Source organism: Sturnus vulgaris, chromosome Z, assembly GCF_052056855.1.
Source record: "Sturnus vulgaris isolate bStuVul1 chromosome Z, bStuVul1.hap1, whole genome shotgun sequence".
In the NCBI taxonomy this organism is placed as follows: Eukaryota; Metazoa; Chordata; class Aves; order Passeriformes; family Sturnidae; genus Sturnus; species Sturnus vulgaris.
The window spans coordinates 61434567-61448704 of NC_142283.1; the positions used below are offsets into that span (position 1 = coordinate 61434567).

At 34.9% G+C, this 14138-nt stretch overlaps 1 protein-coding gene across 4 annotated transcripts in view; it reads left to right on the forward strand.

The window, feature by feature from the left end:
* Positions 1–14138, forward strand: part of ADAMTS6 (ADAM metallopeptidase with thrombospondin type 1 motif 6) — a 147764-nt gene that overhangs the window by 102331 nt on the left and 31295 nt on the right. For all 4 annotated transcript variants that reach the window (XM_088156084.1, XM_088156083.1, XM_014881422.2 and 1 more), the window contains exons 14-18: positions 534–597; positions 8227–8329; positions 9378–9511; positions 11238–11361; positions 12575–12655. In XM_088156084.1, the coding sequence (XP_088012210.1) occupies positions 534–597; positions 8227–8329; positions 9378–9511; positions 11238–11361; positions 12575–12655 (506 nt within the window). The remainder of the gene's footprint in view (positions 1–533; positions 598–8226; positions 8330–9377; positions 9512–11237; positions 11362–12574; positions 12656–14138) is intronic.

Genomic DNA, 14138 nt, shown 5'->3' on the forward strand with positions numbered 1-14138 from the left:
GGAATTCAACAGCCAATTATCTGTGCTTATAGAAATCTGCTTACTTTGGAGTTTCCTCACATTTAATACTGATTAATTTAAATCAGAGTCAAGTTTCTGAACTAGAATATACAGTCTTTGCTGTTTCCAAGTATAAAACCAGTCTTTGTTGGTTTTCCAGTAAGATGAGATAATTGAAAAAAAAAGTGTCACATAAGTTGTTTACACATTTCTTATTTTAATTTTTTAAAGCAAGCAAATAATTAAAGCCAACAGTTTTTTGTTATGTTTAAAATGCAATTAAACTGTACTGTTTGGAACTTATGGAAACTACATTAATGTAATGAGTGATGATTTTTCAAGTACCCAGTAATATTTTGTGTGATGCACAAAGATACAATTCTTATCAAAATCTCATCTTAAAACTTGAACGTATTTTTATTTATATAGTATATATCTCTTGGACTTGTATTAATATTAAGAATGCATTAGTCTATCTCATGCAATTGTGTTTGTTCTTGTGGAGATCCTAACATATAAACATGTTTTTCCAGGCCTTCAGGCGGAGGCAAATATTGTCTTGGAGAAAGGAAGCGTTATCGTTCCTGTAATACTGATGTAAGTAATTTTTGTTCCACTGTGATCAACTTGACTGGTTTACGTTTTAGCAGCAATGGATGCATTTTTTTTCCAGTTCAGAAAATGTATGGATTCTGTGTTTAATTGGCAAACAGTCCCATAAGGCACATATATTGCATATATTGCAGACCCTGTGTGTTCTGGTAAATGTTAGGATCCTATCTCAATGTGGTGTCTAGCTATTGCCTTTGCATTAAGGCCTGGAGTGAATTCAACTTGAGCTTCCACGGTAAATGTGAACAAGGATCCTTCCACATCAGATCAAAAATCTGTCTAGTTCACTGTCTTATCTTCCAGCAATGGCCTCTAACAGGTTTTTAGGGAATAGATTATACACTATTGACAGTCAAGGGATGATTTTTCTACTGGTTTACCTTGCTAATTTCCAAAAGCTGTGTGTCTAAAGATTGCTGGAACTTGTGTTGTATCTGTACCACATCAACTGCCACAGGTTAAAATATCCTCCATGAACCCACTTTTATGCCCTTAATGATGTTCAATGTTTATGTGTTACAAAGTCGTCTTGCACGCTCTCTGCAAATGTATTCAAAACCTGCTGGTTTTAGGTATTTGCTAATTACTGTATTACCAGAATGATTCTGCAGTTCCATTTTAGAGCTGAGCCCATTGGACAGGGACCTGAAAGGGCAGGACACAGTATAAGGTCAAATTAGGAACCTAAATTACAAATTCAAGTAAATTAAAATTGAAACCAGGAAAAAATACACATCAATAAAGAATTTCAGTAATAATTTCCCAAGTCACATTACAGGTAGCACTACAAACATAAAAAGTCTTTCCTACTATTTTAGCTTTAAATTCATATTAATTTTCATCTTAAATCAAGGAAGTTTGGAATGTTGAAAGAATCTATTCCTAAAGATATTGTTTCACCTCTTTATCTTTTGAAATAGTCAGGAAAATATAATAGTTTATATACTGATTCTTTGAAAAAATTTGCATTTATGATCATTATTAATAATCGTAATTTTTATCCCTGCAAATTTCTCTCTGGAGGTTAGGCTCATTATTAGGCAGTATTAAAAATTTCTGAATTAAAAATTGCTTTCTTAATGTTGAGCACAGCTGCCCTGTTCACATAGCTAAGAAGTGGCCACAGTGTAGTAAGAAAAACTGAAGTTTAGATGCGGGTTTGGTAGGACCTGTAAAACTTCTCCAGTTGTCCAACCTTCCAAATCCAGCACGTCATTCTGGAACCTTGACCATGTTGGTTTTCTTTCTGTAGATGTGTATCTTTGCATTTGTCTGTCTTGGTACAATTTTAATTTGAATATGGATGTGGTTTATCAGATGATACTCTGCAATTAATTTACCTTTACTTTCATTCTGGTGGTCTTTTTGTAATTGGAAGATTTCATAAACAGGAAATATTTTTGTAGTTGTGGTTCACAAATGAAAATACTGAGTTACGTCAAGTGTCTTTCTAATTCTTACAGCTGTCAGGAAATTCACTTTCAAATTTGGCAACTGCATGATGGCTGCTTGCTGAAATCTGTCAATATTTAGTAAATGTCACATATGCTTTATTGAACTATTATGACATCTTCCATGATGTTGCCTATTACTAAGCTATGTGACTTACCAAAATCTAAGCATATTTCATAAATATTTTAATTTAACCAGGAATTGTAGTAAGTTTTAGTTGATAAAACTTATACAAAAATACTGATTTGTATTATTGTGTAGCCTTCTTTTAAACTTATATTAGTCAAGTATCTGCCAACTTTCTCTTTATTTGGGATTGATAAGAGGCAAATAGTAATCTAGACTATTCTATTAATCCTTTTCAAATAATGATCTTTTTTCATTATCACTGTTTCAGTTTGTACACTGTGTACAATTTGTTAAAAAACACACACGGGTGCACAGCAGCCCTCCTCCTTTAACTATGAGGACTCTTGTGAAGTGTTTGTCCAGGCATTATTATTTCAAATATTGCTTTTGTCTCCAATCTGCCACAGTAATTAGTATATAAAAATGTTTACATAATATGTAGTCCCGTTCCTTCACAAATATAACATTTTTAATGCTTTTTTATTATTAAAAATGATGCCATATCTGCCTAGACAATCCATGGAAATGTTGCTATGATTTGTTTTATTTTTATTGTATTAAATTTCTAATTGTCACTTTTCAGTTTTATTCTTAGTTGGTTTTGCTTCCCCTATTATTTATTTAATTATTACAGAGAGGAAGTTAACAGAGTCAGAGGAGAAACATACAGAAGGTCTCTGAGGAGTCCATTCAGGTTATTTCCTGGCACAAAGACAAAATAATTCCCAATAAACCGTTCTTAACTGATGGTTAGGCACCTGACCTGTTTTGAAATACCTTCAGTCCAGGAAATAATATTTTTCAATATCCTTACAGTCAGTACAATTTTCATAGCATAAAATGTATGTTTTTCAATCCTTTAAGATTCCTACTTACTCTCTCCCCAGTAAGATGATAACTGGTATTATTCCCTAGATTGGAACCTTTCCTATGTTTGCAGATTATTATCATGTCTGTTCTTAGTTTTCTTTACACCAGACTATCTCCGCGTTGGCAACCTTTGGAATCCCAGTAGAACACATCTTGAAGTATGGTGCACAAACCACTGCACTAGCTGAAGCCTGTCAGAGATAATTCTAGTTTCAAACGTAGTTTGTCAACTTAGTGATGGGATTCTGTTCATTCATTTTAGTATTTTGTTTATTTTTCTTATGGTAGTGACAATGCTCATTTAGTCTAAGTTGATTCATTATGCCCAAAACTCCTTCTTAAAAGCACTGTTTAGGAGGTCATTCTTCAGCTGTGCTTTCACAGCTAATTGTTCATACCCAAGTGTAGTAATTTATATTCATTCAAACCACTGCAACAATCTACTAAAATGTTTAAAAATTACAGCACTCTATTCTGAAATACTGGTTTCCTACCATCCTCATATTTCAATCAGTAATTTCGACAAGGTATTGGAAAGGGAACTTCACATTTCATTGTCTAGGCCTGAAAAAAAAACTGGTTGCAAACTCAAGCCAGGCAGTTTGGAAATGCCATTCTTACAGTTTGTGATCCATTTTTTTAGCATGTTTTTTTGGTATGGTTTTCCAGTGTGTGAACCTCTTGCAACTTACAGAAGTCTAAATTTACAGTCTTAATGGTTTAGGATTCTACATCACTAGGAATCAGAGACACTAGTAGGTTTTGTTTCAGGATTTATGTTAGTTCTTAGTGCTTGACAGTTTTAATGGAATGGTATGTTGATTAATGTAAGTCTTAAGAGTATGCAAATCTGTTATTGTTTTTATGAATAATGAGCTGTTTATACATTTTTTCTGTTGAAGTTTCTTTTGCAGTGTCAATATTCTTTGCCCATCTGTAACTTCCAGCATAGCCCTGTCTAAAGTTCCTCCCATTCATAACCTCATTTTTACTTCAATTTTCTTGCAGACAAGAGTCAATTCTCTTGCCTTTTTTTTTACCATTTTAATCCTTTGGAAACAGTACACACACTCCTACTAGACTTTCTCATCAAGCACTTCCAAAGCCATATATGACTTCTTAATTCAAAAGGCATCTGCTAATGGAAACACTGAGATCAGCAGAAAATAACATTAGCTAATAAGTTCTGGAAACAGAAGGATGGTAGAAAAAACACACTCATCAGAAAAATTTTTTATACCACCAATCACATTATCTCTAACAAAAATATGTATTTTTCCAGCAAAGTGTTTTTAATTTTAAAAAATTGCAAAATTCTAGTAGAATTGCAAGAAACGTAATTTCTCCTTTATAGTAAATAATTGATTTCAAATATTTATAAGGATATGAATCTTAATTTGACATACATCTAAAATTGTAAAAGTGTCCTTTTTTATCTATATGATGAAAAACATGGTTTGCTTACGAATTCTGGAAATGTTTTATATATGTGTATATACATACTTCTAAAACTTAATTGTTTTTCAGACCTTTCTCTTAACAGAATATTGGGGCTTTTTTGGAAGGGAGGTGTTCCTTTCATTATGCATACATTCAAAGATATGGTTTGTTGTTTTCATAATTTTAATATTTTCAAGCAATTTTTTTTCTGAAATTTGCTCTTATGAGAAGCCACATTTTGTAATAGTACCTGAGTTTGAACTGTTACTCTTCTGGCTTGTTTCTCCTCTTCTCTGAGAGGTTGTATAGACCTTTGTTAATAGGAAACAACAAGCTTAGTTGCTGAAATCTGCCTGACCTCAAACTCCAAGATGAGCAGGTGTGCCAGTGTTGAATCAACAATTTGTTTACAGTTTTTAAACTCAAAACATCTTCTTCGCAGGACTTTCTTCAGAGATAATTTTATATTCTCATATGCTTGCTAGATTCCTGCCTCATGATTTGCTGTCACATAAAAGAGCATTTGGAGACCTAAGCAGTCTTTTGCTTGACAAAAGTTATCCACGGACTGTAATAGCATTAAAAAAGTGAAATATCTTACCCAATAAAGAAAAGCAGTTATTACACATTTGCTTTAGGAAAACAACACATACACCAAGAGATGTTGCCAAAGAGATGACATTTTGTAAGTGCATTTTGTAGCTTACCTTGTAGTAAGCTTTTTGCCTTTCTATGTCTAGGATTTTCATAGGTTGGAAGGGACCCCAAGGACTATCTGGTCCAACATTTCTCTGCAAAAACATAGTCTGGACAACATGGCCCAGCACCCTCTTCAGCCAAATCTTAAAAGTATCCACTGCTTGGGAAATTACCACTGTTCGGAGGAAATTATTCCAATGGCCAGTTGTTCTCACTGAACAAAGTTTCTCTTCTGTGTTCAATCAGAACCTACGCAGGAATTACTTGCACACGTTACATCTCCTCTATGTGACTCCTTGTAAAAGAGAGAATCTCCATCTTCTCTGTAGCCACCCTTCAAATACTGTAACGTGGGGATAAGGCCTCCCCCAGGCCTTCCTTTCCCAAGGCTGAACAAACCCAGTTCCCTCAGCCATTCCTCTCGTTCCAGGCTTCCCAGCCCTGGGATTGCCTCTGTGGCTCTGCTCCAGACCCTCTCCAGCCTGTCCACACCGGTGCTGTGCACCAGGGGCCAAAACGGAGCACAGTATTTATTCCAGGTGTGGCCTGGCAAGCACTGTGTGGGGTGGGAAAGGAATTCATCCCTGCTGGGGAAGCCCTTGTTGGAGCCCCCAGGATCTGCTCCCTTTCTGGGCTGCAGGAGCGCTCAGGTCACTCAGACGGAGCTGAGCCCACCAGGAGCGCCAGGCCCCTTCCCACAGAGCTGCTCCCAAGCTGGGCACATCCCAGCCTGTGCTGCACTCCTGCATTGTGCTTTCCCAGGCACAAAACCCTACACTTGTCCTCGCTGAACTTCACACTGTTCTCATTAGCCCATAAGCTATTCCAGCTTATCCAGGTCTTTCTGCAGGGTGGATCTCCATTCCCAAGTGTCCACTTCCCCACACAGTTTGCTACTATTGCAAAATTTCACTAGGATACCTTGATCCCATCTTCTAGATCATTTTGGAAAATAAACAGTGGTGGGCCCAGTATCAATCCCTGGGGACGCCCCTAGTGCCAGGCTGTCGGTTTGAAGAGCAGGGATTGACCACTCCACTGGCTCAGCCAGGTGCCCACCCCCACTACAGACCCTTCATCCAGGCCATAACACAAGAGCTTCTCCAGGAGGAGGCTGTGGGAAGCAACTCTGAGAGTCTTGGAGAAATCCGGCCAAGCAATGTCCACCACTCACCCAACAGCAACTAAACAGGGTACTGTGCTGTAGAAAGCAACTGGGTTTGTCAAACACAGTTTTGAATTAATTTCTAGAGACGGTAGCCTTTAGTTTTACCTCCTGTCAGATATTGATGAGATACTAAAAAAAGATAGGAAAATTAGGCAGCAAGAGTACATCTCAAAGACCAGGTAGTGAAAATATTTTTTTGAGTATAAAAAATGAAATTTTGATCCTTCTTTACTCATCTTCATATTTTATCATTTTTTCCTAGTATAACTATTTAGATAAAGGGTTTCATTGTGGAGGTGATTTATTTAACTTGTAAGAAGAATTCAGTGCAATTAAAGTACTAGTTGTGTAGATTAGGAGCTGAGCAAATGGGACTGTCAAAGTGTGAAGTGACTAGTACTGGAGAGATTCAGGATCTAGCTTTTAGGGATGTCAAGACTGATCCTTCCACTGCTTGGAGAGTATGATACAAAGAGGCAAATTTAATTTGGGTTACTATTAAAAACACTCTAAAATTAATTATTTTTATAAATTATGTTGTTATTTTGAATTCCTATTGTTACCATCTGAAGGATTATTGAATAAAATAGTTGCTCTTACCAGTTAGTGCATTGTATTTAAAAATGTATTTTTAATTAGAAGGAGGTAATAAAGTAATACAGTAAATTAAAAATACAAATACTGTCTAATGTCCACTGTTTTAATTTATATTGATTCAGAATAGCAGAAAAAAAAAAATTAAAGCCTCTGAATCATATGGCAATGGGCTGGCTAACAGGAGATCTTGATTAATGTATAATGAGAATCATAATTGTTACGTTTATATTTGCATTGTGTGATAAATTTTTAGCGTCTATGTTAATAGATGCTAAAACTTGAACTCCCTTTCACTTGAATGCATTTCAGATTCCTGGGAAGTGATAAGTGACTTAGTACACAGGACGACAAGTAAAATTCCATAAAATGGACTGTTCTCTTGCTCATAAAGTAGTAATTTTTATTAACACCTCTGATGTCTGTCAAAACACTCCTTTTCTCTTTCACTCTAAACAGGATTTTAATCTGTGTTTTAAATATTTTCTGATGGAGCTTGCAATTTCAGTAGGTTCTTAAACATTGATAACAATATTTAATGACATGAGATTATATTCAAGATTACTTTGAATCTGCTAATGAAAGATGTTATAAATAGCAAAGAATTCTATTTCTCCTTTAATTCTTTCTGAGATTAATTTTACTTAAATCTACCCTCAATCCAAGTAAAAAAGTTACTTCATGGTTTTGTAATTGTTAATGCAAAGCAATATAAAGTTAAATGAAAAGGTTTTTTTCTTGATGCATGGAGGCTGGTAATCAAAAGCAGACATGCTACCTATTCTCTTGCTCAACCTTCAAAAATACTTTTGTCAAGGCTACAAGTAAGCTGGAGTGATATAGTTCTCTAGAAAATTTTTTTCTTGATGTCTTAATAACGTGTCTCAGTACAGCTGCTTTGTACAGTATAATTGTACCCTCAGCTCCAACCAAATTTTTTTTCCAGCTGTTTTTAATGTGTTTATAAGAAAGTAGTTGATGGATTGATTATGACGCATAGTTTGACAGGATTCTGATTTTCCAGTTTTATGGAAACTGTTATGTAACATTTACCTTTCTTTAAATTACTTCAGCTATTTCATGCCAACCTAAGATTGCAAATAGACACTTCAACTGTAAAGTAATAAAGCAAATTTCAGAGTCAGAGCCACAAGACAAAACCTTCTAATCACTTGCATGATTGTGTTTGCAGGATAAGCATCTAAGCATTTCCTTTCATGTTTATATTTGCAATAAATTAACTGTTTTGTGTCATTTTTTAGCCGTGTCCTTCAGGGGCTCGTGATTTTAGAGAGAAGCAATGTGCAGATTTTGACAATATGCCTTTCCGGGGAAAGTATTATAACTGGAAACCCTACACTGGAGGTAAGGGTTAGCATTGCAAAATCATTATCATATGTGAAGGTTTCAAAATTATGTAAATGTTGTACGGAGAGTAATCTTTGTAAATATAATGTTTTGACTGAAATAGCATGAGCTAAGATTTTTAAACTTGTACTTTTGTCAGTTGCTGCAAATGTTACTGAAGAGAAAAATTTCTTTATTCTAGTAGATTTTTTTGGTATGAAGGACACAGCACCATTGTAGAGACTCCACTTTAAAAATATGGAGGTGTTCTCCACGTGCAGCTGTACTAGAATTTGATATTCCATAGGCGATCTGCAAGTGCCTCTTATGCTACAGTGATGAGTTTGGTATTAAGTGATCTCACAATGAATTTGCCTTTCCTAAAGTCAGGAAGATATTAGGAAAATGAGAAAGAAGTAAAAGCATTTATAGGAGTCTCTAAAGACTACTTTAATAATTGCATTATTTATAATATCATACTTTAGTGATTTTTTCCTCTTCTAGAGATGGATGGTATAACTTTTTTTTTAATGCTTTACTGACTTGAATAAAATGATTTACCAATGATTTTTAGCTTAACAGCCTAACTGGCTTTACAAACTGGTTTTTAGATTGAACGTCTAAGAAAGGTTATCATGATCCTGTGGTGTGAGCTGTAGTGTAATTCAATAGGACTGAATTCTCAACTGAAATTTTCTGATCTTGGTTTTGATACACTTCTAGCACTACATTCTGTTGCTGTTCTTGCTTTTCAAGTAGTGCAGTGGTACCATTGTTTTAAATTGTTCAGTAACCTTTAGGATTGTACCAGCATAACAACATCATTATGGACCCAGCAAACCTTGTAGTATCTTACTGTATGAAATAATCCTTTTTGCAAAAGAGAAGAGTCAAATAGAGAAATTATTAAGGGGAAATTAAATAAAGTATAAAGTATATGTATTGTATATGTCAGGCATGAGATAAGATTGTAATTTGCAGGAGTTTATGTATAATATTTTTAACTAAACCCTAACTTTTTAGTTTTCTGTTATTTTTTTTCCTTTCATTTGATTTTGTTGTCCAGGTGGGGTTAAACCATGTGCATTAAACTGCTTGGCTGAGGGGTATAATTTTTACACTGAACGTGCTCCTGCAGTAATAGATGGGACTCAGTGCAATGCTGATTCACTGGATATCTGTATCAATGGAGAATGCAAGGTACAAATGTTTTGTTAAGTACTTATGGATTACTTTGTTGTGCCTGCTGTCACCTGTATCTAGTTATGGTACTTGTACCTTACATGGAACAGAGTGTTGACAGGTCATGTTGTTAATAAAAGTGTAAGATTGAGACAAAAAGTTAAAAAAGGTATTGCATAAAATAGACAAATAATTTGAATTTCAGTAACTTCTCACAGACATTAATAGAATCTGCCATTTTATCTTTTTTCTTGCTTTATGGTTGCTGTTGGAGAGTTGATGGAAATGTAACAGGAGATGAACAGGTTCCTTACACTTTTCCAAGGCCTGTTCCATCATTTCAGTTAGAACATCGTAGTGACTGAAAAACACTAAATGTGAGCATATTAATCTGTTTAACTAGTTCATCCTGTTGCAAAAAAATCTTTCTGTTAATGTAATTGAAACAGAAAGTCATCACTATTGCCCTACGATTCTAGGAAAAATGTATAATGATGTAAGTATTTGCCATTTACTAAAAATCTGATTATCTTGTAAGATTCCTATAGAACTGCATTATATAAGAATTTCAATAGAATTGGGGTTCTGTGCCGTATTTTTTACTATTACTATTCCACTGCTTCCTCAGTTCAGCAAAGCATTTAATTAAGTACTTAGGTCCAGATATTTAAAAAGTACTGGTGACTAAAAATTACTTGATTTCAACAAAACCAGTGACATAACTAAAGTTTAACTTACTGCTGAAGTGCTTCGCTAAAAGGAGGGCTGAAGATATATATTTATTGAATGACATAGTGAGATCAAAAGCTTTTGCCATGTTGTCATAAACTAATGAAAAGGATCTCAAGTTGAAAATGAACTATGAAGAAAGTTGTCTGTCTGTCATCTTAATGAATCAGTAAGTCAAAATGTAAATAATTAAAATACTATATTTTGTCAGTTATTAAAAGTTATTTTAACTTTTCTTATGATGTGTGTATTAGCTGTTTATGAGATGGCAAGTAACAGCGCTAGACAGGAAACAAAGACAGGTAGACAATTATGTAGCTATCTTCTTCTTTGTATAAGTCCTGGAAAAATATTGACAAGCTGCAGTCTTTCTGTTTACAACCTACTTATTTCATCCTAATTTTTTTATTTTCCCAAAGGTTCTGTATTTATTTTCATTTATTTTAATTTTTTTCATCTAATACAGCATGCAATTCAGCTTTTCACTATGTTTCATTCTGCATTTATTCTTACTGTGAAGTCATTTACATTCTACATTCATTCTTACACAAATAACAGGTTTCCCCTGCAGCATGTGAAATATGGTCTATGAAGCTGTAATGCCTTAAGAATACTACTTACTCTGTCTAAATGTTTAAGGATGACAAAGCAAATTTTTACCTTAGAAAAGCAATATAGGGAGCATGAAGCTGTAGTAATATCAAATAACAATATCAGGAATCATATATTGATAAGTATAATAATTATATTATATGCAAAACACTGTGAAATCCCTTCCTAGAAGTTACAGTAAAAATGCAAGGTTCTTCTTAATCAAGATTTGATAACAATCCAAAATGTGAATTCTCCTTTTTTACCTCCATTCAGTGAAAACCCACTTGAAGTATTGCTTATCAACAATAGATAAAATAAGAACTGAATACCTCAAACTTGCGAGAAACACTTCAAAGAAGCTTTAGAAATAATGGTGCATGCCCATCATCCTGTTAAAATATTTGTTCTTATCTGTGCTCAGCATGTAGGTTGTGATAATATTTTGGGGTCTGATGCTAAGGAAGATAGATGCCGTGTTTGTGGAGGAGATGGGAGTACATGTGAAGCCATTGAAGGTTTCTTCAATGATTCATTGCCCAGAGGAGGTATGTAAATGTATGTTCATTCTGTTGCACAATGCTTTTAGATGACTCTTTATCAAATACCAGTGCTGCCTCCATTCTCAGCATAGCATTGCTGCTGGTCATTTACTTTGACTCTGTCTGCCTATTGTTTCCTTTTTTCTACGTATGAGTTTGGATTTATCCCAAATACAACAATGTGTTTAATTACTGAATGCTTCGTTCTGTTGGTGAATTCTTTTTATTATTAGTTATGGTGGTATATTAAGAGAAACATTGTGTATTATTTTACTGTGTATGGTAGAATCTGATAGTCATGCATGAATTTTAGAATAGCAAGAATACAGAAAATCTCAGAAGTTCATCATATTAAGAATTCGAGAAATATATATAGGCTATTATTTTAAAACTTAGCTCAAAAAATATTAATCTTGTAGTCTTAGTGCTACCAGATTTTGGATTCCATAATTCAGGAAAAGGAATCATGCACTGCCGTCAGTTCTGTCTAGTAGGGGACCAGTAAGATTATAGGGGTCAGGAACACTTGACGTGCTGTGAGGAAAGGTTGAGAGAACTGGGCTTGCTCAGCCTGGAGAATCCCCTGGTTTATGGGAATGTGGTATGAGCCCTCCAATGCTATAAGGAAGTCATGGAGAAAACAAAGCTCTGCGCTGGTGGGTACATGGTGGGAGACAAGATAGTAGCCATAAACTGATAGAAGAAAGGTGACTAATCAAATGGAAGGAAAAACTATTTCCTCAGGAGGACAGTCTAGCAGTGGATCAGATTTCCCTGAGAGGTTGTACAGTTTCCATCTTTGCAGTTTTTCATGACCCAGCAGGATAAAGTTTGGAGTAATTCAATCTGATCTTCTAGATGTGCCTGCTTGTAGCAGGAAGTTGGACTAAATGATTGACTGAAGTCCTCTAACACTTAAATTATCCTATGATCCTAAAGACAATTTAAATATTAATTATTTAAGATACACTGTTGAAAATACTTTATTAGCACTTAAAAAAGGAATTCCTGAATACTTAAGTTCTTGCTATCAGTTAAAAAGTTTTGTATGAAGTTTAAAGAGTTTTCCTTTGTATCACATGAAAGAAAATGTTCTAGTACATTTGAATCCCATATCTTATACTGATTTTTAGTTGTAAGTAATTCATTAATGGTTTGTTTCATTACTTAAAATGGATGAAAGCAAAAAAAGCAAATTAAATTTATCTTTTTATTACAGGATATATGGAAGTGATTCAAATTCCAAGAGGTTCTGTGCACATTGAAATAAGAGAAGTGGCAATGTCAAAAAACTATATTGGTAAGAGCATTCTTTGAGTAGCAGATAGGTATTAAAGTGTCAGAGTTTATACTGTGATTTGAAGGTACAATTTCTGGTTTGGTCAAGCCTTATACACAGTAGAAGCAGCAGAGGGAATAGTTAGCTGTTAATACAGCTGACTTGTAATCGGACAGTTAATAGTTAGGATGTATTCTCTTCGATGGAGTTACTGAAATACACCACATATTTCCTCCTTGTCCTTTCAGTGCAAAATCATGCCAACTTCACTATAGTTAAAGTGTTAGACTTGAACTGAAGCGGATGAGGAAACGATGCTCAATATGAGGAAATAAAATACTTGGTAACAAGGAAATGAAGCTCAAATAGTCTCGTGTCCCACTGTGAAGTAGTGTCTTCCACCTGGAAAGTCTCTTGGGGGATTAAACTGTTTTAAAATACAATTTTATTTCATCATCAGCATAATTACTTAAATGCTAACAATTCTGTCTCTTTACTTCAAGGGAATTTTATGTATCAATTACACAGTGTTGCTGCATTGTAGATACTAGAAACCATTCCTGGTTTGTAGGTAAGAAAATTAAGCGCAGAAAAGCTATGTGATAATCGAAATCGTTCAGGGAGCCTACTATAAAGCATAGAATTAAATTCAGATTCCCAGATTCTTACTCATTTCTCTAGAGGCTGCTAAGTGTGCTTTCTGGTTTTTTAATACTGATATTTACAAATCTGACTTTGTCAAACTCAAGGCAATGTGTGTTGCTGAACCTTGTATTGCAAACCTTGGTTAGCATAGCAGTCAGTTGACAGTGGTACAAGAACACCAATTTCTTAGTCAGAAATAGATTAGAGAGCTGATTAATTGTACAGCAAACTAAGAAATTAACACAAGCAAAAGCTATTACTTGTTTAAGCTGTAAAGCAGGTCCTGAGGCTACTTCTTTCTACCTTTGGTCCATGTAAATAACACTACATGTTGGAAAGGATTGTGGTGTCTGTGGGTGTAAGTTAGAAAGGCAATTATCTTCATTAGAACATATATTCCTAAATGGATTATATTGACAGTAATGGCACCTTTTACTGCTGATTGCCTACCTTTCTTTCTACCTGCCCCCACCCTTCTGTAATGCAGCAGATAGTCAACCTGTCTCCAATTCTGCAGGATTAATAACACTACCAGCAATTGAATGGTTACTATTCTTTCAGTATCATGCTCCCCAAGGCCCCTCTCCCATCTTGAAATGTACCACGTGTAAGTTTGCTTCTGTATCCTGTGCTGAGGTTTCAAGCAGAGGTGGTGCGAGGGAGCTGTGCTATGTAGCCTGTCATGCTCGTTTTCTTCCAAGACCTCTTTAACAGACAGCAGAAAAACAGAACAAAGATTCTGCTACAATTGATTGTTATTCCTCTCTAAGAATAGAGCAGAGGAGAGAGATCTGGAAAAGCATTTTGATTGGCACCATCTGAATAAAGTAAGCAAAAAATGCAATTTTTTTGGTTTAAA